Source organism: Colias eurytheme, chromosome 29 (assembly GCF_061535395.1).
Source record: "Colias eurytheme isolate Ceu_HAF_F1 chromosome 29, ilColEury1 Martin Lab GWU primary, whole genome shotgun sequence".
Classification (NCBI taxonomy): domain Eukaryota; kingdom Metazoa; phylum Arthropoda; class Insecta; order Lepidoptera; family Pieridae; genus Colias; species Colias eurytheme.
In genome coordinates this window covers 304,798-332,628 of record NC_143008.1, presented here as the reverse complement: position 1 = coordinate 332,628, position 27,831 = coordinate 304,798, and the positions used below count along the sequence as shown (strand labels likewise).

General features: G+C 48.4%; 6 protein-coding genes across 6 annotated transcripts; 2 read left to right on the top strand and 4 right to left on the bottom strand.

Annotated features, from left to right (window-relative positions):
- Nucleotides 1-7,012: 7,012 nt before the first annotated feature.
- On the top strand, nt 7,013-7,641 carry LOC149895951 (histone H4). The gene has a single exon (XM_090117906.1). It carries the CDS (start codon nt 7,080-7,082, stop codon nt 7,389-7,391), a length of 312 nt encoding a protein of 103 aa, XP_089974032.1. The 5' UTR covers nt 7,013-7,079; the 3' UTR covers nt 7,392-7,641.
- A 408-nt stretch (nt 7,642-8,049) lies between these two features.
- On the bottom strand, nt 8,050-8,845 carry LOC149895950 (histone H3). Its single transcript, XM_090118034.1, has one exon. The coding sequence runs from the start codon at nt 8,756-8,758 to the stop codon at nt 8,348-8,350; it is 411 nt and encodes a 136-aa protein (XP_089974160.1). The 5' UTR covers nt 8,759-8,845; the 3' UTR covers nt 8,050-8,347.
- A 5,840-nt stretch (nt 8,846-14,685) lies between these two features.
- On the bottom strand, nt 14,686-15,575 carry LOC149895949 (histone H2B). Its single transcript, XM_090118119.1, has one exon. It carries the CDS (start codon nt 15,543-15,545, stop codon nt 15,171-15,173), a length of 375 nt encoding a protein of 124 aa, XP_089974245.1. The 5' UTR covers nt 15,546-15,575; the 3' UTR covers nt 14,686-15,170.
- A 1,249-nt stretch (nt 15,576-16,824) lies between these two features.
- LOC149895948 (histone H2A) lies at nt 16,825-17,676 on the bottom strand. Its single transcript, XM_090117905.1, has one exon. The coding sequence runs from the start codon at nt 17,531-17,533 to the stop codon at nt 17,159-17,161; it is 375 nt and encodes a 124-aa protein (XP_089974031.1). The 5' UTR covers nt 17,534-17,676; the 3' UTR covers nt 16,825-17,158.
- Nucleotides 17,677-19,032: 1,356 nt separating this feature from the next.
- Nucleotides 19,033-19,954, bottom strand: LOC149895947 (uncharacterized). The gene has a single exon (XM_090118047.1). It carries the CDS (start codon nt 19,888-19,890, stop codon nt 19,060-19,062), a length of 831 nt encoding a protein of 276 aa, XP_089974173.1. The 5' UTR covers nt 19,891-19,954; the 3' UTR covers nt 19,033-19,059.
- Nucleotides 19,955-27,162: 7,208 nt separating this feature from the next.
- On the top strand, nt 27,163-27,779 carry LOC149895946 (histone H4). Its single transcript, XM_090118147.1, has one exon. The coding sequence runs from the start codon at nt 27,218-27,220 to the stop codon at nt 27,527-27,529; it is 312 nt and encodes a 103-aa protein (XP_089974273.1). The 5' UTR covers nt 27,163-27,217; the 3' UTR covers nt 27,530-27,779.
- Nucleotides 27,780-27,831: the final 52 nt, after the last annotated feature.

Below are 27,831 nucleotides of genomic sequence, written 5' to 3'. Positions count from 1 at the left end.
CTGGCCAATTGTACCTTCCCCGCTAAGTGGAAGGAAGCAATTGTGATCGGGATCCACAAACCGGGCAAACCCCGGAACGTGGCATCTAGTTACCGTCCCATCAGTCTCCTCAGCTCTCTGGGGAAAATCTATGAGAGAATCATCTCTAAACGCCTCTGGGACGCAGTCATTGCCAAAAAGCTGCTCCCGGACGAACAGTTCGGCTTTAGGCGAGCTCACTCATGTCCTCACCAAGTACACCGCATCACGGAGTACATTCTCGCGGGCCTCACCCGCCTCACACCTCACAGAACGGGAGCGGTCTTCTTTGACGTAGCGAAGGCGTTCGACAAGGTCTGGCACAACGGTTTGATTTACAAACTGTACACTCTCGGCGTGCCAGACAGTCTCGTGTTCATCATACGAGACTACTTGTCTAACCGGTCCTTCCGCTACAGACTAGACGGCACGCTCTCGTCTTCACGTCCCATCCAGGCCGGAGTCCCTCAGGGCTCCGTCTTGTCGCCCCTCCTATTCGCGCTATACACTAGCGACATCCCTAAGCACGATAAAGTGCAACTATCCCTCTTCGCGGACGACACGGCACTCTACGTGTCGAGTCCATACCGCAAAAGAATAACTCCACTCCTACAATCCGCGACCGATGCACTAGGCAAATGGTTTCGCAAATGGGGTATCACTGTGAACCCCGACAAGAGCGCCGCCGTGCTCTTCAGGCGCGGCGGCCCCGAGGCCATAGATAGTGTCAAACTCTATGGCCAAGTCATTCCGTGGCAAAAGCACACCAAATTCTTAGGCGTCACTCTAGACGCACACATGTCATTTAAAGCCCACATTAAGGCAGTCCGTAAGAAAGCCAGCTATGTTCTTAGCCGGCTCTATTACCTTATAAACAGTCGCAGTAAAATGTCCCTTAGACATAAGGTGACACTTTACAAAACGGTGGTCCGTCCTATCCTCACTTATAGTAGTGTAGTTTTCGCGCATTGCGCCCCCAGCTCCATACACAAGCTCCAGACGATTCAGTCGCGGTTCATGAGAACGGCGACTGGAGCGCCCTGGTTCGTGCGTAACGTGGACCTACATAGGGACCTAGAACTCCCCACCATAGCCCAATGGATGAAGCAAGCGTCTAAGCGCTACTTCGACAAGGCTAAAAACCACCCCAACCCATTGGTGACAAAGGCCATCGCATACGTCGCGAACCCCGATCCCACTCGTCGTCGCAGGCGGCCGAGACACGTCTTGGACGACTCCGACGACGACATTACCAAAGCCAACGCACGGCTAGACTCGGCGATTGAAGCCCAACGTCGAACCAACCGCGACACCGCACACACCACAGCAGAAAGCGTACACCGTCTTCGCCGGCGAAGACGAGGTCCCTTGTTCCGCGTTCCCGCGCCCACCCGGGTGAGCGCCCGTCCGATTAGGGCCCTTCTGGCCTCCTCCACTCAAGCGACAGCTCAAGCCGAGGTTCGTGGTCCCCGTCAAGGGGGGACGCCCTTGTGCATGTCGCTACCAGGGTGAACCTTCAGTTCACCCCCGCGTCCGCGTTAAAATGTAGAAGCCCTTCTGGCTAACATTGAGAGACACCACACAAAAAAAAAAAAAAAAAAAAAGCGCGAAGCGCATACCGGGTTTGGCACTCGAGCTGAGCACTCGTGCTTAGCAAGAGCGCCCTACCTGCCGTCTATTGTTCTCCGTAGAGACGGGGGACCGCTACCTGAGATTCGCCGAAAGGCAAATTCCGGGAAGTGACCCGCGCCTTTGTTGTGAACAATAGCGACCGATAAGCGACCGGTCCCACCCCGCCTGCTCAGGTAGTTTACTACCTGGTCAGTCGCGGTGCAACCGCAGCTGCACTCGCAGCGTACAACTAATTCTTGTTTCTCGACGCGCCAGTCGCGGTTTCTCCGTTGCCCACCTAACGGTGTCAAACGGGCTTCGGAGAAATTAACACCATCCGGTGGAAGTATCTGTGGGGCGCAGATACCGCACGTTTGTATAAACGGCGTACAGCCTCACCGCTTCGGGAGCTTCTCGGTGACTGTGAGTCCGGGGTCCTCTTAGTAGGCACTGCCACGGCGGGCAGGTACTCCAACTGCTCGCTAGCGCCCGGACTCGGCCGAGAACTACTCCTGACGGGTCCACGTCACGCTTTCGCAGGGGGTCACTCCAAGACCTCTGCGAACTGTTAGGTAGTGGCAACCTCACCCCGCTATCACCAGCGGGACGCACCAAACACACCACACACACATACATACGTGTAGGCACACAACCCCCCCCCCGCCCGGAAGCGGGGAGGGCCGCTAGGACGACAATTAGGAAAAATTAAAAACCGTTAGGATGTCCGATTCGTTGGAGGACCTAGATATAAAAGCCTTTATGGCTTTCTTAGTCAGGGAGAACCCGGAGGTGCTGGATGCATTTAAAGCACACAGCGCCGCCGGGGCTCAAAAACTTGCCGCGCCCGTTGCGCAACCATTAAGGGACTCTCCTGAGTCCCCACCGCTGTCCCCAGTGGCAGTCGAAGCGGGGTTCGAAGCCCCGACCGTTATGGAGTGCGAGAGCGCTCCAGAGTCAGAGTCGATAGCTTCGGAGGCGGAGTCCTCAAATTCGTCAGACGGCTTCGAAACCGTCACAAATAAAAAGAGACGCAAACTAAAAAATGCTGCTCCGCCCGCCAAACGGAACGCGACCGTTCGCGATTCCGCGCGCGCCGAATCTAGCCGTGCGCCCCCCGCCCCTCAGGCATCCGCCCCTCAGGCACCCGAAGGCCCGACCGCGGGCAACGCCGCGACGCGTAAACCGCCCTCCCCTCCCCCCGTCTACGTGAGGGATAAGTCCGCGTGGCTGAAGATCTCAGCCTACCTAGACAATGAAGGTATCCCCTTCAAAGCTCGTCCAACTAAGGACAACATTCGAGTTCAGTTATTAACGTCTACCCATCACAGGGTTTTCACTTCATATTTAAGAGACCAAAACATAGGCGGTCATTCGTTCCCCCTTCCGGAGGAACGCTCTTTAAGAGTCGTTATAAAAGGGATCCCCAAAGAGATCTCTGCCGATCAAGTCTTCAATGACTTGAAAGACCAAGGTTTCCCTGTGCAGGAGTGCTTCCGCATGCACAATAGAATCACTAAAGCACCATATGACATGGTCCTCGCGGTCCTAGATCGTACCCCGAAGGGTAAAGACATTTTTAAAATGCGGCATTGCTGCAAACTCTCAGGGCTCAAGGTGGAAACACCCGACTCCCACAGCTATATTAGACAGTGTCATCGCTGTCAACTTTACGGGCACTCTGCTCGTAACTGTTTTTCGCGGCCTCGCTGCGTCAAATGTTTAGGCGACCACGGCACGGAGGATTGCACGAGGTCCAAAGATTTGCCTAATGAGGATCCACCGTCCTGCGTACTATGTGAGACTTCGGGTCACCCCGCGAACTACCGGGGTTGCCCGAAGGCTCCCAAACACAGGGCGGGGGGTCGCCAGAAGGCGAACAAACCTCGCGGGATCGCCCGCGCCGGGGCTCAACCCCCACAACCAAAGCCGGTCTTTATACCGGCTCCACCTCCCAAGACAAACGCTTGGACGAAACCTCCGTCACTAGTGACGCAGGCCCAGTCGAGCGTGGCGGTGCCGCCTTCAGCGGCTCCCGCTATACAAATAGCACCGAAGCCCTCAGCTAAAGTGCACACACCCGAATTAGACTTGCCTGACGAGTCTATCGCAAACCTCGTTTACTTAATGAATTATATTCATGAAATCAACTTTGATGAGGTAAATCTAGTTGCAAACCAACTTAGGAATGCCAAAAGCAGCCTAGAGAGAATCCATATATTAGCAGCTCATAGGGAGTTGGTAATAAAACTCAACAAGACTCCCTAATGGCTACCACAAGTAGAATTAAACCTAGAGCGATCTCCGTAGTTACTTTTAACGCGGACGGCCTTCTCAAACAGACTAACTTAGTTAGGGACTTTGTCACTAGACGGCGTGTCGATGTGCTAGTAATGCAAGAGACATTCCTTAAGCCTTTTAACCGCAATCCGCGTATCGCCAACTACATGTTGGTGCGTAACGACCGCGTAAACAGCCCCTTAGGCGGCACCCTTATATATTACAGAAGGGCCTTGCACTGCACGCCCATCGACACGCCGCCTCTAATTAACTTAGAAGCCACAGTGATCAAGGTGTCTATGACCGGTCATCAACCCGTCATAATCGCCTCGGTCTATCTCTCACCGTCAAAGGCAATCTTGGAGAGCGATCTCAGAGCCTTGCTTGCACTGGGCGACTCGGTCATTCTGGCCGGCGACCTCAACTGCAAGCACTGGAACTGGAATAGCTCCTACGAGAATGCCAATGGCAAACGACTAGACCGACTGACTGACCTACTTAACGTCACGATTGTAGGCCCCTTAGAACCGACTCATTTTCCGAAGAACACGGGACACAGACAGGACGTGCTCGATGTGGCGGTGATGCGGAACGTGACGCTACAGTTGCGCTCCGTTGAAACGTTGCACGAGCTCGACTCTGATCACAGGCCCGTGTTGTTCGAACTGGGTCCCCCCGATAGCACCACCGTAGAGTACATGACGAAGGTAGACTGGCGAAAGTTGCATGAGGCCTTACAGCCCGTCGACTCGCCAGAGCTGGAGTCTGTACCTGACAAAATCGACACGGTCGTAGAGGCGCTCGACGCGGTCTCCTCGGTCACCAGCCACATTCAATCCAAGATTGAATACGCGTCCCGGCGGGTCCCCGTTGGCCTCGGCCACCGGTTGGATCTGCCCCCGGACGTACGAAGGCTGGTGGGCGATAAGAACGCGGCGACGCGCGCCTACGACCGAGCACCGACAGACGAAAACCGTAGAATACTTCGTTCCTTACAGAGAGAGGTAAGAGAGCGAATTCACGAATTACGCAACGAGCGGTGGGACTCTTTACTTAGCGATCTCTCTCCCTCGCACACTGCCTACTGGCGGCTTGCGAGGACTCTCAAATCTGATGGTATTGCCGCCACGCCACCGCTCATTCGCCCTGACCAACCTCCCGCTTTTGACGATTTTGAGAAGGCCGAATGCTTAGCTGACAGTTTAGAGGAACAATGTTCCCCCAATCTCGACATGACCGACTCGACTCACATTAACGTAGTTAATCAAGAGATCGCACGTTTTACCGAAACCCCTCGTATCGATGCCGAGCCCTTGTCACCAACGACGGCCACCGAAGTAAAATCACTCATCAAGTCACTTGCCAATAGGAAGTCCCCAGGCGGAGACTCTATTCCCAATAGAGCTCTAAAAAGCCTGCCGCCCGCCCTTATCGCTCTCCTAGTAGCCACCTTTAATTGTCTCCTGGCCAATTGTACCTTCCCCGCTAAGTGGAAGGAAGCAATTGTGATCGGGATCCACAAACCGGGCAAACCCCGGAACGTGGCATCTAGTTACCGTCCCATCAGTCTCCTCAGCTCTCTGGGGAAAATCTATGAGAGAATCATCTCTAAACGCCTCTGGGACGCAGTCATTGCCAAAAAGCTGCTCCCGGACGAACAGTTCGGCTTTAGGCGAGCTCACTCATGTCCTCACCAAGTACACCGCATCACGGAGTACATTCTCGCGGGCCTCACCCGCCTCACACCTCACAGAACGGGAGCGGTCTTCTTTGACGTAGCGAAGGCGTTCGACAAGGTCTGGCACAACGGTTTGATTTACAAACTGTACACTCTCGGCGTGCCAGACAGTCTCGTGTTCATCATACGAGACTACTTGTCTAACCGGTCCTTCCGCTACAGACTAGACGGCACGCTCTCGTCTTCACGTCCCATCCAGGCCGGAGTCCCTCAGGGCTCCGTCTTGTCGCCCCTCCTATTCGCGCTATACACTAGCGACATCCCTAAGCACGATAAAGTGCAACTATCCCTCTTCGCGGACGACACGGCACTCTACGTGTCGAGTCCATACCGCAAAAGAATAACTCCACTCCTACAATCCGCGACCGATGCACTAGGCAAATGGTTTCGCAAATGGGGTATCACTGTGAACCCCGACAAGAGCGCCGCCGTGCTCTTCAGGCGCGGCGGCCCCGAGGCCATAGATAGTGTCAAACTCTATGGCCAAGTCATTCCGTGGCAAAAGCACACCAAATTCTTAGGCGTCACTCTAGACGCACACATGTCATTTAAAGCCCACATTAAGGCAGTCCGTAAGAAAGCCAGCTATGTTCTTAGCCGGCTCTATTACCTTATAAACAGTCGCAGTAAAATGTCCCTTAGACATAAGGTGACACTTTACAAAACGGTGGTCCGTCCTATCCTCACTTATAGTAGTGTAGTTTTCGCGCATTGCGCCCCCAGCTCCATACACAAGCTCCAGACGATTCAGTCGCGGTTCATGAGAACGGCGACTGGAGCGCCCTGGTTCGTGCGTAACGTGGACCTACATAGGGACCTAGAACTCCCCACCATAGCCCAATGGATGAAGCAAGCGTCTAAGCGCTACTTCGACAAGGCTAAAAACCACCCCAACCCATTGGTGACAAAGGCCATCGCATACGTCGCGAACCCCGATCCCACTCGTCGTCGCAGGCGGCCGAGACACGTCTTGGACGACTCCGACGACGACATTACCAAAGCCAACGCACGGCTAGACTCGGCGATTGAAGCCCAACGTCGAACCAACCGCGACACCGCACACACCACAGCAGAAAGCGTACACCGTCTTCGCCGGCGAAGACGAGGTCCCTTGTTCCGCGTTCCCGCGCCCACCCGGGTGAGCGCCCGTCCGATTAGGGCCCTTCTGGCCTCCTCCACTCAAGCGACAGCTCAAGCCGAGGTTCGTGGTCCCCGTCAAGGGGGGACGCCCTTGTGCATGTCGCTACCAGGGTGAACCTTCAGTTCACCCCCGCGTCCGCGTTAAAATGTAGAAGCCCTTCTGGCTAACATTGAGAGACACCACACAAAAAAAAAAAAAAAAAAAAAAAAAAAAAAAAGCGCGAAGCGCACAAGCTTTCGGGCACGCAGCGAGTAAGCAAGTAAACGAGTAGAATAACGCAAGACAGTCGGCGATATGACAGGCCGCGGTAAAGGAGGCAAGGGGCTCGGAAAAGGTGGCGCTAAGCGGCACAGGAAGGTGCTCCGTGACAACATCCAGGGTATCACGAAGCCCGCGATCCGTCGTCTCGCTCGCAGGGGTGGCGTCAAGCGTATATCCGGTTTGATATACGAAGAGACGCGCGGCGTTCTCAAGGTATTCCTCGAGAACGTGATCCGTGACGCCGTCACTTACACCGAGCACGCAAAGAGGAAGACCGTCACCGCAATGGACGTCGTGTACGCGCTGAAACGTCAGGGACGTACCCTCTACGGATTCGGCGGTTAATTAATTGTGTTACTTCAAAGATCGTCCGTCCGTTCGTACGTACGTCAATAATTCTTCCATGCAATCGATTCGGCCTTTTAATAATTATTATTCTTGGTACGAATAAAGATGGGCGTACGACCACCACGGCGATGATTTTGAAACAAACAAATTAACAACAAAAAGGCCCTTTTCAGGGCCGCATACGATTCATTAATTCCACAATATTATATATTATTGTATTATGGATATGTTTCCCCACGCGCGCAAAACTACAACACTCACTATCATTTCACTTGTACTCTATTATCTCTCTATTATTATGTGTGCTAAATTTCATTGTAATCGGTTCAACACATACATACATACGTCCATCCATCAACAACTTTCGCATTTATAATCTTCTTATATATAAAAATGAATCGCAAAATGTGTTGGTAAGCGCATAACTCGAAAACGGCTGAACCGATTTCGATAATTCTTTTTTTATTATATTCCTGGAAGTACGAGGATGGTTTTTATGTAGAGAAAACGTAAACATGTACCACGGGCGAAGCCGGGGCGGACCGCTAGTATTAAATAAAACTATTTCATAAGAAGAATTTAAAGTTAATGGCTACTGAATGATTACATTACTAAAATCTAAAATTCATCAGGTAGGTAAGTTTTCTGTTTATAATAGTAATATAATAATATTAATACATTTTATCATTCTCATAACAATATTATCATTATATTATTAGATATTTCGTTGTATGTTTCCGTTACTGCACAGTGGAAAACGTTTATAGTTAGGTTAGGTACCTACTATTAAAATGAATCACGTGCGGCCCTGAAAAGGGCCTTTTTTTTTTAACATTCGATGTCCGATGACGTGTCCTCTGTGCTATGTCATGTTATGTTATGTTATTTCATATTGAAACCACACACCACACGACACGACACGAGACACGAACAATGCAAACAACAAACGGATCTTAGGCGCGTTCACCACGGATACGGCGGGCCAATTGAATGTCCTTTGGCATAATGGTCACTCTCTTAGCGTGTATAGCGCACAGATTGGTGTCTTCAAATAGACCTACGAGGTACGCTTCGCTCGCCTCCTGCAGGGCCATGACGGCCGAGCTCTGGAAGCGGAGGTCGGTCTTGAAGTCCTGCGCTATCTCACGAACGAGACGTTGGAACGGCAACTTGCGGATCAGTAGCTCAGTGCTCTTCTGGTAGCGACGAATCTCACGCAGAGCAACCGTGCCGGGCCTGTAGCGATGGGGCTTCTTCACGCCACCGGTTGCGGGCGCACTCTTGCGGGCCGCTTTGGTGGCGAGCTGCTTCCTCGGCGCCTTTCCACCGGTGGACTTGCGAGCGGTCTGCTTTGTGCGAGCCATTGTGACCGGGGGGCTTGTTCGAAATTCGAATTCACTATATTTATTATAGAGAAATAAAACAACAAATACGACCGCACGGAGAAGTGGTTGCGCTTCGAATGAATACGAAAACGGTTTTTTTTTTTTTTTTTTTTTTTTTTTTTTGTGTGGTGTCTCTCAATGTTAGCCAGAAGGGCTTCTACATTTTAACGCGGACGCGGGGGTGAACTGAAGGTTCACCCTGGTAGCGACATGCACAAGGGCGTCCCCCCTTGACGGGGACCACGAACCTCGGCTTGAGCTGTCGCTTGAGTGGAGGAGGCCAGAAGGGCCCTAATCGGACGGGCGCTCACCCGGGTGGGCGCGGGAACGCGGAACAAGGGACCTCGTCTTCGCCGGCGAAGACGGTGTACGCTTTCTGCTGTGGTGTGTGCGGTGTCGCGGTTGGTTCGACGTTGGGCTTCAATCGCCGAGTCTAGCCGTGCGTTGGCTTTGGTAATGTCGTCGTCGGAGTCGTCCAAGACGTGTCTCGGCCGCCTGCGACGACGAGTGGGATCGGGGTTCGCGACGTATGCGATGGCCTTTGTCACCAATGGGTTGGGGTGGTTTTTAGCCTTGTCGAAGTAGCGCTTAGACGCTTGCTTCATCCATTGGGCTATGGTGGGGAGTTCTAGGTCCCTATGTAGGTCCACGTTACGCACGAACCAGGGCGCTCCAGTCGCCGTTCTCATGAACCGCGACTGAATCGTCTGGAGCTTGTGTATGGAGCTGGGAGCGCAATGCGCGAAAACTACACTACTAGACCGAGGCGATTATGACGGGCTGATGACCGGTCATAGACACCTTGATCACTGTGGCTTCTAAGTTAATTAGAGGCGGCGTGTCGATGGGCGTGCAGTGCAAGGCCCTTCTGTAATATATAAGTGTGCCGCCTAAGGGGCTGTTTTCGCGGTCGTTACGCACCAACATGTAGTTGGCGATACGCGGATTACGGTTAAATGGTTTAAGGAATGTCTCTTGCATTACTAGCACATCGACACGCCGTCTGGTGACAAAGTCCCTAACTAAGTTAGTCTGTTTGAGAAGGCCGTCCGCGTTAAAAGTAACTACGGAGATCGCTCTAGGTTTAATTCTACTTGTGGTAGCCATTAGGGAGTCTTGTTGAGTTTTATTACCAACTCCCTATGAGCTGCTAATATATGGATTCTCTCTAGGCTGCTTTTGGCATTCCTAAGTTGGTTTGCAACTAGATTTACCTCATCAAAGTTGATTTCGTGAATATAATTCATTAAGTAAACGAGGTTTGCGATAGACTCGTCAGGCAAGTCTAATTCGGGTGTGTGCACTTTAGCTGAGGGCTTCGGTGCTATATGTATAGCGGGAGCCGCTGAAGGCGGCACCGCCACGCTCGACTGGGCCTGCGTCACTAGTGACGGAGGTTTCGTCCAAGCGTTTGTCTTGGGAGGTGGAGCCGGTATAAAGACCGGCTTTGGTTGTGGGGGTTGAGCCCCGGCGCGGGCGATCCCGCGAGGTTTGTTCGCCTTCTGGCGACCCCCCGCCCTGTGTTTGGGAGCCTTCGGGCAACCCCGGTAGTTCGCGGGGTGGCCCGAAGTCTCACATAGTACGCAGGACGGTGGATCCTCATTAGGCAAATCTTTGGACCTCGTGCAATCCTCCGTGCCGTGGTCGCCTAAACATTTGACGCAGCGAGGCCGCGAAAAACAGTTACGAGCAGAGTGCCCGTAAAGTTGACAGCGATGACACTGTCTAATATAGCTGTGGGAGTCGGGTGTTTCCACCTTGAGCCCTGAGAGTTTGCAGCAATGCCGCATTTTAAAAATGTCTTTACCCTTCGGGGTACGATCTAGGACCGCGAGGACCATGTCATATGGTGCTTTAGTGATTCTATTGTGCATGCGGAAGCACTCCTGCACAGGGAAACCTTGGTCTTTCAAGTCATTGAAGACTTGATCGGCAGAGATCTCTTTGGGGATCCCTTTTATAACGACTCTTAAAGAACGTTCCTCCGGAAGGGGGAACGAATGACCGCCTATGTTTTGGTCTCTTAAATATGAAGTGAAAACCCTGTGATGGGTAGACGTTAATAACTGAACTCGAATGTTGTCCTTAGTTGGACGAGCTTTGAAGGAGATTCCTTCACTATCTAAAAAGGCTGAGATCTTCAGCCACGCGGACTTATCCCTCACATAGACGGGGGGAGGGGAGGGCGGTTTACGCGTCGCGGCGTTGCCCGCGGTCGGGCCTTCGGGTGCCTGAGGGGCGGATGCCTGAGGGGCGGGGGGCGCACGGCTAGATTCGGCGCGCGCGGAATCGCGAACGGTCGCGTTCCGTTTGGCGGGCGGAGCAGCATTTTTTAGTTTGCGTCTCTTTTTATTTGTGACGGTTTCGAAGCCGTCTGACGAATTTGAGGACTCCGCCTCCGAAGCTATCGACTCTGACTCTGGAGCGCTCTCGCACTCCATAACGGTCGGGGCTTCGAACCCCGCTTCGACTGCCACTGGGGACAGCGGTGGGGACTCAGGAGAGTCCCTTAACGGTTGCGCAACGGGCGCGGCAAGTTTTTGAGCCCCGGCGGCGCTGTGTGCTTTAAATGCATCCAGCACCTCCGGGTTCTCCCTGACTAAGAAAGCCATAAAGGCTTTTATATCTAGGTCCTCCAACGAATCGGACATCCTAACGGTTTTTAATTTTTCCTAATTGTCGTCCTAGCGGCCCTCCCCGCTTCCGGGCGGGGGGGGGGTTGTGTGCCTACACGTATGTATGTGTGTGTGGTGTGTTTGGTGCGTCCCGCTGGTGATAGCGGGGTGAGGTTGTCACTACCTAACAGTTCGCAGGGGTCTTGGAGTGACCCCCTGCGAAAGCGTGACGTGGACCCGTCAGGAGTAGTTCTCGGCCGAGTCCGGGCGCTAGCGAGCAGTTGGAGTACCTGCCCGCCGTGGCAGTGCCTACTAAGAGGACCCCGGACTCACAGTCACCGAAAAGCTCCCGAAGCGGTGAGGCTGTACGCCGTTTATACAAACGTGCGGTATCTGCGCCCCACAGATACTTCCACCGGATGGTGTTAATTTCTCCGAAGCCCGTTTGACACCGTTAGGTGGGCAACGGAGAAACCGCGACTGGCGCGTCGAGAAACAAGAATTAGTTGTACGCTGCGAGTGCAGCTGCGGTTGCACCGCGACTGACCAGGTAGTAAACTACCTGAGCAGGCGGGGTGGGACCGGTCGCTTATCGGTCGCTATTGTTCACAACAAAGGCGCGGGTCACTTCCCGGAATTTGCCTTTCGGCGAAACTCAGGTAGCGGTCCCCCGTCTCTACGGAGAACAATAGACGGCAGGTAGGGCGCTCTTGCTAAGCACGAGTGCTCAGCTCGAGTGCCAAACCCGGTATGACGAAAACGGGTACGACGCCGTTTTTATAAACACATTAGGTACACTCGTCTCCGTTTCGTTATTCATCGTAGTCGAGTGCGAGAGAGACATCGATAAGTAACCGTTCGCGCGGTGTGTATGTCGAGAAAAGAGAGATAAAATAATAATAATCAAAGTTTTGTGTTGGATTTGCACGATTCCTGATGCAAAATTAACTACTCGAACTCGAAAACAAAAAAAAAAAACGATCTTCAATGTGCAATGTGCAATCTGCACTGTCATAATATTGTCAATGTCATACACAGCCCATGTCATAATATTGTTATGTTCGTCATTATGGTATGGTCGTACTGGATCTATTCATTAAATTTACATGTACCTTATCCAAAATGGATGGAAATTATTCTACTTTTTTATTTTACTTCATACATACTCTACATAGGTGCAAAGTTTCATAAAAATGCGTTCAAAAATAAAATATGTCTTGGTTATTGCTTGATTACAAGATTAAAGAATTATTATTTTCTACTTTTTAGTGGTATGTATCTAACTTGAAAGCGTGTTTTTTAGTTTTTCAAACTATATTTATTTTACTTCATACTCTACATAGGTATTTTCGTATACCAAAACAAAACAGCACTAAAAAAAAAAAAAAAAAATACCAACAAATACATAATACGTTCATAATATACCTAACTAGAAATTCGCCGCGGCCTCGTTCGGTTGCAAATTTTATGAACATTTAAAAATTATATCTATTAAAATAAACCGCATCAAAATCCGTTGCGCCGTTTTTGAGATCTCGAGTAATCTTCAACTTGATTATTCCATAAGAAAGGAAAATTTCTATAAGACAGGAGAATTTTTATAAGTCCGGAAAATTTCTATAAGTCAGGAACATTTATATAAGCCAGGAAAATTTCTATACGTCAGGAAAAATTTCTATAAGGTGGAAAAGGATAGGTTAGGTTAGGTTAGGTTACGTTAGGTTACGTTAGGTTAGGTTAGGTTAGGTTAGGTTAGGTTAGGTTAGGTTAGGTTAGGTTAGGTTAGGTTAGGTTAGGTTAGGTTAGGTTAGGTTAGGTTAGGTTAGGTTAGGTTAGGTTAGGTTAGGTTAGGTTAGGTTAGGTTAGGAGAGGTTAGGTTAGGTTAGGTTAGGTTAGGTTAGGTTAGGTTAGGAGAGGTTAGGTTAGGTTAGGTTAGGAGAGGTTAGGTTAGGTTAGGTTAGGTTAGGTTAGGTTAGGTTAGGTTACGTTAGGTTAGGTTACGTTAGGTTACGTTAGGTTACGTTAGGTTAGGAGAGGTTAGGTTACGTTAGGTTAGGTTAGGTTAGGTTAGGTTACGTTAGGTTACGTTAGGTTACGTTAGGTTAGGAGAGGTTAGGTTAGGTTAGGTTAGGTTAGGTTAGGTTACGTTAGGTTAGGTTAGGTTAGGTTAGGTTACGTTAGGTTACGTTAGGTTAGGTTAGGTTAGGTTACGTTAGGTTAGGTTAGGTTAGGTTAGGTTAGGTTAGGTTAGGTTAGGTTAGGAGAGGTTAGGTTAGGTTAGGTTAGGTTAGGTTAGGTTAGGTTAGGTTAGGTTAGGTTAGGTTGGGTTAGGTTGGGTTAGGTTAGGAGAGGTTAGGTTAGGTTAGGAGAGGTTAGGTTAGGTTAGGTTAGGTTAGGTTAGGAAAAATTTTCTCAGTCCGGAAAATTTCCATACACCAGGAAAATTTCTATACGTCCGGAAAAATACTACTGAACCGATTACAATGAAATTTAGCACACATATAGAAGGTAACTTGGATTAACACATAGGGTAGGTTTTATCCCGGAAATCCCGCGGGAACGGGAACTATGCGGGTTTTCCTTTGAAAACGCGGGCGAAGCCGCGGGCGGAAATCTAGTACAAAATATTAATTTACCAAAACTATTGCAAAACACAAAACTATATAAATATAACAGAAAATCGGTTTGAATGTCTGTCCGTGTGTGCTATATTCCCTATATAAATTTGTATAATTAAAACTAGAGAACCGATTTTGATGCGGTTTATTTCAATAGATAGGCTGCATCTCGAGGAAGCTTTTAGTATATATAATTTGTTACGTTCTGAACAATGCAGGCACAGCCGCGGGCGATAACTAATCAATCTACCATTTATTTGTTAAACAGTTATTAAAAAAAAAATAACTTCAAATTAACTGTACAAGTTTAATTATTTCTCCATTTAATAATTAATATTATTAATTTTTTGTTGTATATCAATTAAATTTACGTTTTGACATAAGGCTGAGGTAAAATAACAGTACAGACTACAGTCGAATTGGGAATCATCAAGGAGGATTTTATTTAATATCTTAACTTAATTAAAGATATGAAACCTTATTTGTGTTAAACTTTTTTATTTTTTTAAATTGACACCAATAAATCAAACTGACGATGTCTGTCAAAATAAATATAATATTGATTCAAAGATAGTACATGAAATCGCATTGCGTTGTTATATTAATATATAAGTAATAAAATGGTTGTGAGTGAAAAAAAATTATGTAACATGTATAAAAATATCGAGCCAAATCATGATGGTATATAATTTATTATGAATTTGTTTTTATTTGTCATCATCAAAACTACTGGACCGATTTTGATGAAATTTGGCACAGGCAATCTTTAGACGCTGAGAAAGAACATACATAGGCTACTTTTTATTATTGCGAAATAATATGTACCACGGGCGAAGCCCTAGTTTGTAAATAAAATAAAATAAATCATACCCACAAAATATGACCAACGTTAATAATTATTGTTGAACGTATAATTCGAAATTCGAATTTCAAAATTACAACTTTAGGTTTTTTTTTTCTCACTGCTGTTGTTCGTGTTGGAGAAACGTATTTTTGGCGTGTACACACACACACAATTCATTCATGAAATATATTGTGGCCCTGAAAAGGGCCGTTGTTGTTTTGATAGTATATAATAATAATAAACACAAAACGCGAGCGAGCGGGCGTTCGATAAGTCGAACACGCCACGCCGTTGTCCCGACGACCGCTCACCGCTCACTTGGAGCTCGTGTACTTGGTGACAGCCTTTGTGCCCTCGCTGACCGCGTGCTTGGCGAGCTCGCCGGGCAGCAGCAGCCGCACGGAGGTTTGCACCTCTCGCGACGTGATGGTCGACCGCTTGTTGTAGTGAGCGAGCCGGGACGCCTCCGCGGCGATGCGCTCGAAAATGTCGTTCACGAACGAGTTCATGATGGACATGGCCTTCGAGGAGATACCGGTGTCGGGGTGGACCTGCTTGAGCACCTTGTAAATGTAAATGGCGTAGCTCTCCTTCCTCTTGTGCTTCTTCTTTTTCTTGTCAGACTTGGAGATGTTCTTCTGCGCTTTTCCGGACTTCTTGGCGGCCTTTCCACTCGTTTTTGGCGGCATGTTGCTTGTTGTAGTATAAGTACAATCAATTGAAACTGTATATTCCAAATTTTTTCCGTTTCTGTATAAAACCGGTCCAGATCGCGCCACACGGCGTTACGGCCGTCGGTTAGTAATGCGAGCTAGCACTTTTGGTTATCGGCCAATACCGTGGAGCGTAAGCGTCCCCTCCACACAGTGGGCGGTGAACATGCGGTGAATCATTTAGATGTTTACATTTGGCATTTTATTTTTTTTTTAAATCACATAAGGCTAAGGTAAAATAACAGTACAGACTACAGTCGAATTGGGAATCATCAAGGAGGGTTTTATTTTAAAATATGTATCTTAATTAAAGATAATATATGAAACCTTATTTGTGTTAAACTTTTTTATTTTTTTTAATTGACACCAATAAATCAAACTGACGATGTCTGTCAAAATAAATATAATATTGATATTATAATATTGATTGATTGAAATTTGGTATAGAGATATTTTGATACCCGAGAAAGGACATAAGATAGGTTTTATCCCGGAAATCCTACGGGAAAGGGTTTTTCTTTAAATAAATCAAATTTTACTTGATTTAATATTTATTTAAATTTCCAGCTTACACAATACGAAGTATGAAAACAGTTGCTCGCCTCCCTACTTTCAATATTCCAAGTTTCCCGCTTGACGAAAACGAAGTGACTTGCGCAATCATCTAGAAAACACAATATAGGTATTGTCCTCTGCAGAAAGGAGAAATAGTCCAGTATCAGCTTCGAATACGTACATCGAGCAGATATTTGTCACAATAGTAAGATTCAATTTACATAATTTATCTTAATCTTCAGGATAGGAAAACAATCATATTATAAAGCTGAAGAGTTTGTTTGTTTATTTGAACACGCTAATCTCAGGAACTACTAATCGAATTTCAGAAATTATTTCGGTGTTAGATAGCCCATTTATCGAGGAAGGCTATAGGCTATAATATAATATAATCACGCTAAGACCAATAGGAGCGGAGCAATGCGGGTGAAACCGCGGGGCACAGCTAGTTATTATAATATATATTACAAACAAACATAAAATGAAACGGAACGGATTTTGATGCGTTCAACAAGAAGGGGTTTATTATAAACTAAACAATTAAACATCTATAATAATTATTATGTATAATTCTTATCTACATAATATATCCTAATATTATAAAGCTGAAGAGTTTGTTTGTTTGTTTGAACGCGCTAATCTCAGGAACTACTGATCAAATACAAAAATGCCATTATAAATTAAATTAAAAAGACTCAAATGAATGTTACTTTTTTTAATACGGGTACGGTTCTAGGGTTAAAGGCTATATTATAATATAATATTAAATGCGGGTGAAACCGCGGAGCGCAGCTAGTTTATTGTACATAGATTAATATTATTCATGTTCTGGTGTACGTGTCAAATGGTAAACGATCACTGAAGAGATGAGAGTTTAGGCTGCTAGAAACTCTATCTATCGTTGTTGTCAAGACATATATTGCGGCCCTGAAAAGGGCCTTTTGAACAATTCATAATAATATTATGATGAACATACATAAAAATATGTAATTGTATCGTTATTGGTAAATGCAATGCAATGCAATGCAATCCAATTAGGCCTTCTTCTCCGTCTTCTTGGGCAGCAGCACAGCCTGAATGTTAGGCAATACACCGCCCTGTGCTATGGTCACGCCGGAGAGGAGCTTGTTCAGCTCTTCGTCGTTACGTATGGCCAATTGCAGATGTCTCGGAATAATTCTAGTCTTCTTGTTGTCGCGCGCCGCGTTGCCGGCCAACTCGAGAACTTCAGCCGCCAGGTACTCCATCACGGCCGCCAGGTAGACCGGGGCACCGGCGCCCACGCGCTCCGCGTAATTGCCCTTCCTGAGCAATCTGTGAATACGGCCGACGGGGAACTGCAGACCGGCACGGTTGGAACGTGACTTTGCCTTCCCCTTCACTTTACCGCCTTTACCGCGTCCAGACATTATTTACGGTTTTCTTCTTTGACAGTATAATAAACGAAAAACTGATACGTACAACGATACGCGCCGATCACTAAAGTATGTTTTTTTTAAACATTACCATCGGATTTAATATATATTGTACCGTGTACGGCTACGCGTCCTAGTGATTGCGGTGGGCATGACGCCGTGAAATGCGAGCGAACACAAACGACGAGCGATGCGCAGTGAACACGACCGTGTCAAATAATAATAATATATTGTTATGTACAATATAATATTTTATTTATTTACAAAATGTTAATTTTTTTTTTCGCATTTCACACACAAACAATATTTAAGCATCTTTTAATTAATATTATTTTTTTTTTTGATTCGGTGTACAGCATCCCCAAATATTATTATTACTCATATTATATAAAAATGAATCGCAAAATGTGTTGGTAAGCGCATAACTCGGGAACGGCTGAACCGATTTCGATAATTCTTTTTTTTTTTTATTATATTCCTTGAAGTACGAGGATGGTTTTTATGTAGAGAAAACGTAAATATGTACCTACCACGGGCGAAGCCGGGGCGGACCGCTAGTTACTCATAATAATAACGATTAGTTGATTGTTTTTAAAGTAACTTGTCAGGTGACAGAAACAGACTGTGTTGTCTAGACAACCATCAATAATTAGGTATTAATAATAATTATTCATAGCAGTAGGTATGTATAGATTTTAGAGAGTAGGTATTTAGTAAGTTTCGGTAAAATGTACTATCGGGAGTCGGGCGTCGGGCGGGCGGTCGGTCGGGCGGCGTGCGCTGGTGTGGGGCGGGCGGGCGGTGTCTGTGCTGTGTCTGTGTCTGTGTCTGTGTCTGTCTGTGTGGTAGCGTGTTGCAGTGTGCGATGAATAGTTACATAATATTTTATTTTGCAAGTTGAAGGTAAAAAGTAACGTGTGTGTTTACCGTACGTATTACGTAGGTATATTTTGATGTTTTTTTTTATTTATTCCTTATTTCATTGCGCGTCGACGGAGCCCCGCTTCGCGGGGCTCCTATTTCTGTGTAGTTTTTTTTTAAGAAACCTAACCTAACCTAACCTAACCTAAACCTAAACCTAAACCTAAACCTAACCTAACGTAAAGCTGTAGATTAGTTAGTAGTAGATTTGATTTTCTTGTTGTTATTATATTGTGCATGCATGTTGCTAGTTGCTACTATAATATATTATGATGTTACATAACTATTATGTAATTTGTAAAATTGTAATAATTGTAGTTTTATTGTGTAGGTACCTACAAGTTGCTTGTTCGTCCTCGCAAATTGGAAGGAAACGTTAACGTTCGTAGTGAGTGCGCATTCGAAAATATATGTTAGCCCTGAGAAGGGCTTTTTGGCGATAGATAATATATAATATGTATCTATTTTGCTGAGACTTGTGCCCGATGCACTCGCCGTCGCCGCTGCACTGCATAACCAGTTCCAACCTTAACCTTCCTCGAAGTCGAATTAGGTTGCGCTTGCGCTTGCGATTGATCGATTGCACGCACACCACACGTTCACTTCTTGGACGCGGCCGAGGCTTTCTTGGCGGTGGCCGCTTTGGATTTTGGCGTTGCCGCTTTCTTCGGTTTCGGTGCCTTCGGCTTCTTCGTCGGCGGTTTGGCACTCCTCTTAGCCTTCGGCGCGGCGGCCGACGCTGCTGCGGCGGGTTTTGCGGCCGCCTTGCCCGCAGCCGGCGCCTTCTTGGCGGCCGCGGCGGGCTTCTTTCTGCCTGCAGCTACTTTCTTGTCTTTCACCGCTGACGCTTTCGACTTGGACGGCGAGGACGACGAGTCTGCGGCCGCTGCTGCGGCGGCGGCTGCCGCCGCCTTCTTGGACCTGCTGCCTGCGTTGACGGCCGTCTTTTTGGCGGCCGCTTGCGCCTTGCCACCGCCGCCAGATTTGCGCACCTTGACGGCCGCCGCCGCTCCGGAGCCCTTGCCGGCGGCTCCGCTCGACGGAGAGGTCTTCTTCTTGGCCGCGGAGGACTTTGACTCCAGTTTGAACGAGCCAGATGCGCCCTTGCCCTTCGTCTGAACGAGCGTGCCGGATTCGACGGCGCCCTTGAGATATCTCCTAATGAACGGCGCCAGTTTATCCGCGTCCACCTTGTACGTGGCCGATATGTACTTCTTGATCGCCTGCAGGGAAGAGCCGCTACGCTCTTTGAGATCGCTGATAGCAGTGTTCACCATTTCCGACGTCTTCGGGTGCGCCAATCTTGCTTTGGCCGCTTTCTTGGCTCCTCCCGACGCCGCTGCTGCTGCTGCTGCTGCTGCTTTGGGCGCTTTCTTCGCGGGCGTCGACGCTGGCGCCGGAGTTTCAGTTTCGACTGCGGTGTCTGCCATTTTTGTTAATTAAAATTCAACTTTACGTCGACAATAGTATGTAATAATAATTAGTCTAAATAAGTAGTACTTAGTAGGTTTCACTGTATTCGACGTACGGTGTCGCTAGTGTAGGAATCGAATGGACGGTTTACCTCACGGGGAACCGTGCAATCGAGATACGTTTTCTCGCGGTCGCGCTTGAAACTTTTCACTAACATGCCTCCGTTCGAACGTATATTTTACGTGAAATTAACGTTTAAAAGTATACGTTTCACATGTTTCTCGTCCCTTTTGAGATCGGCCCTCGTAGTGTGCAAGCCCGCGCGACGCTCGAGGAGCGCATCGATAGCGATGGACGTTTAAATTTTGCCAAGGGCTATCCGCGTGCGCGGTGTCAACTTTAAAATTATCATTTCACCTGTAATTAAACCGATTGTCGTTTCGAAAAAGGCTCTCTCAATACACTGATATACAGACGTTAAGGTGAAACTATTCGTAATCGCCATATAATATGTTTGCGATGGTTTTTAGGGGGATGAATGTGACCTGTTGTAGAACAGCATAACGCAAACGACGACCGCGCGGCCGGCTACACACACAGTTCGGCGATCGGTCGAATATGTTTAACGTCCTTTAAATACAAAAATAATAACAATACGAATGTGCCACAATAACGAAATGACAATATTATAAATAAATGTCACATATTTGTCACAATATTATATTCACAGTCACAGGTACTAACAGCTAGTAGGTACATAGTACGCACACCACACCGCAACGCCCGCACGTTTTAATATTGTCAAAATATTATATAGGCCGCGCGAGAACGAGACTACGATTCACAATTGCGTATTTATTATAATATTATTATTGTGTTAACTTAATATCGTCGCATAATAACGCATAATAAGCAATACCTAAATAATAGACAGAGGAGTAGTAACAATATTATGACGAATCGATAATAACACGAATGTAGGTAGTTAATTAATAGTTTATTATTTACCTAATCATTAAGTTACTTATATATATCATCATCATCAACTGCAATTACGATTAATTCAATAGCGACAATGACGTATCCATGTTTTGATGAATTATTATATTGTCGTACCGTTGTAGATTCCTTAAATCTTCGTAATGCACCTGAGCGCAGTAAACATCGATTAAAGTGAAGCATTCGATTCTAGATGTCAGATTTCGATTTTTAGAGTAACGTCTCTGGTATTTATTATGTTTAGAATGGTTTATCAGTAAAATAAAATGAAATCTTAAAAAAAATTACTTTTATCGGTCATTATTATTATAATTAATATTATGTAGTCGTAATTGAAAAAAGTTAAGCAAATGTGCAGTTCTAACAAAACGAAATATCTTGTTATTCTATGTCGTCGTTACTAGGTTACGTTGTTGAATTTTGTTGAACTGTCAAATGTTGCCTATTTTAAAATGGCTCTACTATACTTAATAACTACGAGGGATCTATATTTATAGATAGAGAGTTGGTTAATAATAATTACTTATTTAATTTGCTGTGTCGACTTTTATTTATTTTTTCAACAGGATAAAACCTATCCTATGTGTTAATCCAAGTTCATTGTAATCAGTTCAGTAATATTTGCGTGAAATAGTAACATTTATAATATTAGAAGGATAATGATAACAACACAAGTAAGTTAATTAAGTAATGACGATATATTATATACATTTCAAAAAATTTCAAGCTACTTATTTATATAATAATTCACAAAAATTACATTAATATGAAATTTGACACATGCCATACCTACCCTGTTAATGTCTAGTGTAAATGTGATAGTATTTTTATTTTTTATTCCTCCGTATGTATGACGTCATCATCACATTTATCGTTTTTTTTTTTTATTTAATTTCTCTTAAAATATGCGATTAAAAAATGAAATGTTGTCAATTATTGTGATTGAGTTATTTATTATTATTATTATTCAAAGATTATTAACGCAGTCCCTCGATATGCACGATATATCTATCCGTCTCCGTCGCTCGTCGAGGGCGAGCCGACCGAAACGCGTGTATAATGTGTGTGTATAAAAGTCGACATGAAATGGCGCGAAGCGCAGGATTCGCCGAGCGATCGTTGAGAGCACACGGGTCCACAAGCACACAAGAAGAGTTACGGAGATTTTGCTGAGCAAAATTCACATCAAGTAACCGCCGTGGAGTAAGAGGCTTTCATATTTGATTCCGGAGGGAAGGTTTATTCTCGCCTCCTCACTTTTCCCGGCCTCCCACAAGCGGGTCTCACCGGGGAACGTGAGGAGGAGGGGCTGTAGATCCCCCTCCTGGGACCGTGTGGTCGCTCCTTACTCTGCCAACAGAGTTTTCTCCATATCAAAGGCCCTTTTCAGGGCCAAACCACATATCAACAGTTAAGAATTTATGAAATTCGTATCGTTGAAATGGAGCCGCGCAATCGCGACCCAAGACTGGCGAGGACTAGCCAAGCGCCACCTAGCGGGCAAACAACGAACCCGCGGGTTTACCGACAGGAGAGCCGCGGCACCGAAGCGCCACCTAGCGTTCATGTTACCGATACTGAGATGCAGGTTGACCGAACGGAGAGCCGCATAGATACCAAAACCTCGGTTTACCGAGCGGAAAGCCACAGAGGCACTGAAACCGCGGTTGACCGAGCGGAGAGCCACTCAACAAAGAGCGATTCTATGGAGGACGATGGAAGCTCCGACGAAGAGGAACCAGAGCCCCCCAAGATTCCGCAGGCTACTTCGGCGAAAAACACCGGCGAAACCCTATCCCCACGCGCCCGCCTAGAGAAGGACATGATCCTCACAAGCCGCCTCTTTGAGCTGGGAGCCCTCTCAGAAGAGATGCACGCCGCGATGGCCGCCTGCCTCAGCGAGCGTAAAAAGCAAATTCAGAAGATGATGGCGCAGCCGATACCTGAAGAGGAGAAGGCTGTGATCGAAGAGGCGAGGAGCACCCCCCTCCCTCCCATGGATACCCCCTTGCGGCGCCCCCGCTCCGCAAGCGACGAACATGAAGCGGAAAACGCAAGACCTAGGAAAAGACTCAACCCAGAGGTGCGGACATACGCGACGGCCGCGAGATCCCCCCCACCCCCCGCGGGAGACCAGCCGCTGCCGACAACACAGGGCGTCACCACGGCTGCCACCACAAAGAAGGACAAATACCCACCAATAGTAGTGGACGAACTACCGAATTGGGCATCCCATTTCAAGGAACTAAAGAAACTACTAGGAAGGAACCCCAGCGCCCGCCCTTACGGGAAAGGCATAAGATTCATGCCCGAAGACGGAGATGAATTTAGATGCATTCAGAATTACTTGGGCGGGTTGAGCGACATAGCGTGGCACGCTTACACGCCACCGCAGGAACGGAGCCTGAAGGTCGCAATACGCGGCCTTCCCAGTCAGACGACTCCGGAGGAGATCATGGATGCATTTAGTGAACTGGGACACAAGGCGGAATATGCACGCCATATAAGGGCAAGGAAGGGCCGGCCCGGCTGCATATTCTTCGCAATAATAAAGCGAGAAGCTGACACCACCCCGGCTATATACAGCATCAACGAAATGCTGTGTATGCCGGGGATCAAAATAGAAGCCTGGCGAGCAAAGAAGGGGCCGGCGCAATGCCACCGGTGCCAAAAGTTTCGCCACTCCTCGCACAATTGCCACCGACCAATCAAGTGCGTAAGATGCGGGGAGGCGCACGCGGCGAAAGAGTGCAGCCGCCCTAAAGACATTCCGGCGACATGCGCAAACTGCGGAGGGCCGCACCCGGCCAACAATGCCTCCTGCCCTGTGTTCAAGCGGGAGGCAAGGAACAAGAAGGCCGGTCCCACGGCCACAACGAGACCGCCGAAGGGGAAACCCGAGGACCCCCCCGCCCCGACGTCCGTGGAACCCGTCCCACTGGGCGAACAGACGGGCGCTTCACTAATGGCCGTGGCCAACATGCCTAAACTAGCGGCAGCGGCCCCCAAAAAGAAGAAAAAGAAGCCGAAGAAAAACAAGACAGAAGAGATGCCAACCACAAAGGAGCCAGCCGCCCAAGTAACCGAACAAACGGCTACAACAACAAAGGACGTGCAAGTAGTGGAGCTTCTAAAGAGGAAAACCGCACGCCAGACACGCCAGGACACCCCCCAGCGCAAGGAAGAGGTGGCCGTGCTGGTCAAGATCATGATCGACGTACTGAACGCCGTACTCAATGACGAGAGCCCCGTGACGGCGGTCGTCCAAGGACTTTCCAAAATTTTGGAACTCCACAATGGATAACCTGAAAATTCTCTACTGGAACGCTCGAGGCCTGCGGCAGAAGGCCGCTCTGCTGAAGCAGGTCCTACAAGAGTACAAAATTCACATCGCCTTGATCTCCGAGACCCACTTATCAACCAAGGAAAAACTGAGAGTCCCAGGATACCATGTGTATAGGGAGGACAAAACGAACCAAGCTGGGAGCGCGTACCGTGGGATTGCTGTCCTAGTCAAGAGGGCAGTGATCCACAGACCACTGGCTCCCTATACACAGCTGGAAGCCATGGATGCCCTGGGGATTGAGATTGATATCCGGGGCACACAAACAAGAATTCTTAGCATCTACCGGCCGGGAGGAAACGCTATCTCCAGAAGCGACATTGAAACAATCCTCTCTCCTCCGCAAGATATCGCCACTCTGGCCATGGGCGATTGGAACGCCCAAAACCTAGAATGGGGCGGACCGAACACGAACTCTGCTGGCACGCGACTCCGAGCCGTCCTGGATCATGTTGAAGCCATTGTCCACAGCCCGGGTGTACCAACACACTACCCGGACACGCACACCCACATGCCAAGCACTATAGACTTTGCAGTCACCCGGGCCTTTGATGGGAGGCTCACGCAGGAGGTCCTGGAGGACAATATGGGGTCGGACCATCACCCAGTCGTAGTAACCGTCTCAACGCCCCCGACAACCATCCCGCCAGTCCCCAGAAGGGGGAAAACTAATTGGGAAGCATTCAAGGAGAAAACTGCTAATATCACTACAGGACCGATCGAATGTAGGGAGGACGTCGACATGTACGCCAGAGATATCACCCGGAACATTCAGGAGGCCCTGTTCAGCTCTACGAAAAAACTGACTCCCCGTGGCTGTCCACCACTGCCTAGACACCTGGAAACTAAGCTCAAGGAGAAGCGTCGATTGCGGAAGGAATGGCAAAGATCCAGGTGTCCGACTCTTCGCAGTAAACTAAATCGTCTCGACGAGGAAGTCAAAGAGCTGCTGAATAACCAAAGAACCATTGAATGGGAGGAAGCCATAGATGCAGCACTGGGAAGCGACGAAACCCTACACAGGCTCTGCAAGGGGCTCACGAAAGACACCACTCCCGACCTACCGCTGAGGACGGAAAGCGGTTTAGTATACGATGCCAACCATAGAGCAGAGTTACTGGCCGACCACCTGGCCAGCACATTCAAGCCACTCCCATCCGTTGACGCAGCGCACACTGGAATGGTGGAAAAAGCGCTATACGATGTATTCGCCGGGCCGCGCCTACAGGAGAATATAAAGGCGGTGTCTCCCAGAGAGGTACAAAAGGCGATACGTGATCTACAACCCAAGAAAGCGCCTGGCAATGACGCCATCACCAACATGGCCCTTAAAAACCTACATAGGCGAGCGGTAGCGGCACTCAGCCGCGTGTTCAATGGATGTCTGAGGTTGGGACATGTCCCCTGCAACTGGAAAACGGCCACAGTGGTTATGCTGCCGAAGCCAGGGAAGGATAACACCAAACCGGACGGATACAGGCCGATCTCGCTACTGCCCTCCATGTCCAAGGTGCTTGAACGATTGATACTAAGACGTTTCACACCACATTTCACCCCGAGAGATGAGCAATTTGGATTCCGGGCAGAACACAGCACAACACTGCAACTGTCCAGAGTCGTACATTCCTTAGCAGCGGCCTCAAATAAAAAGGAAGCGGCAGTTGCAGTGTTCTTGGACATGGAGAAGGCCTTTGACAAGGTGTGGCACGAGGGCCTTCTGTACAAGCTGAGCCAATTGGATTGCCCACAGTATATCCTCGGCTTTATGCGGAGTTTCTTGGAGGACCGGGCCTTTCAGGTCCGCATAGGGGGTGCCTCCTCCAGTACCAGGAGGATTGAAGCCGGAGTCCCACAAGGCAGCTGCTTGTCACCACACTTGTACGCCGTGTATACGGACGATATCCCGAACAGGGCGGACTCCCAATTGTCCCTGTTCGCGGACGACACGGCGTACATAGCAACATCGCTCAACCGGAACCATGCCGCTATCAAAATGCAGAAAATGCTCGATCAGCTGCCGGAGTGGCTGGACAAGTGGAGGCTCCGGGTCAATCCGAGGAAGACGCAGGCAATCTGTATGGGCTGTGCGCCGAACCCGGCGAACCTAGAAGTACTGCGAACCAAGATTCCGTGGTCAAATAAAGTCACGTATCTGGGGGTGGAGATAGACAGGCGCCTAGCCTTTAACCATCAAGCCCTGAAAGCCGCTCGCCAGGCACAAGTCGCGGCTGTGCGACTGAGACCGATCTTCACATCCAGCTTGCCTACCAGACTGAAGCTGAGACTCTATAATACCTATGTAAAACCCAAGATCTTGTACGCTGCTCCAGTCTGGTACGGCTACATCTCAGAAGCCAATAAAAAGAAAATAAAGACGGCTCAGTCGCGCACTCTGCGGGTTATTGTCGACGCCCCCAGATACGTCCGCAATTCCACTATCGAGAGGGACTTGGGAGTGGAGCCTCTCGAAAAGATTATCAAAGAACAGGCTAAGAAGATCTTCGCAAAAACCGATAGATCAAATTACGAACACCTCCGGAACATTGCACCTTGGAGAGCTAGCGCGATTGACGCGAAGCCCTACCCGCGCGACTTGGCCCGGGACGAGGGGGACGCGTCGCCACCGCGCATGGTCGCTGATCCGCACTCGCTGGGCCTCCCTTAAGGGTCTCACCCGGTGGGGCGGATCGCCCAGTTAGCGGAAACGCGGACCCCGAGTCGCCGTGGGCAGGTTGCCTGGGTGGGAGACTGCGTTGAGCACTACCAAAACCAACGCGCATGCGGCAAATAAACAAACAACAACCCCATAGTGGGGTTATCCCAGGGACCCTCCCGTAGTGGCGGGAGGCGAGAGACACCAGAGTTGGGGGGCCTAGCCCCGGTACTCTTTCCCCTCACCAGTGATGGTGGGAGCGAAGACCCCGAAGGCGAAGCGCACAAGCTTTCGGGCACGCAGCGAGTAAGCAAGTAAACGAGTAGAATAACGCAAGACAGTCGGCGATATGACAGGCCGCGGTAAAGGAGGCAAGGGGCTCGGAAAAGGTGGCGCTAAGCGGCACAGGAAGGTGCTCCGTGACAACATCCAGGGTATCACGAAGCCCGCGATCCGTCGTCTCGCTCGCAGGGGTGGCGTCAAGCGTATATCCGGTTTGATATACGAAGAGACGCGCGGCGTTCTCAAGGTATTCCTCGAGAACGTGATCCGTGACGCCGTCACTTACACCGAGCACGCAAAGAGGAAGACCGTCACCGCAATGGACGTCGTGTACGCGCTGAAACGTCAGGGACGTACCCTCTACGGATTCGGCGGTTAATTAATTGTGTTACTTCAAAGATCGTCCGTCCGTTCGTACGTACGTCAATAATTCTTCCATGCAATCGATTCGGCCTTTTAATAATTATTATTCTTGGTACGAATAAAGATGGGCGTACGACCACCACGGCGATGATTTTGAAACAAACAAATTAACAACAAAAAGGCCCTTTTCAGGGCCGCATACGATTCATTAATTCCACAATATTATATATTATTGTATTATGGATATGTTTCCCCACGCGCGCAAAACTACAACACTCACTATCATTTCACTTGTACTCTATTATCTCTCTATTATTA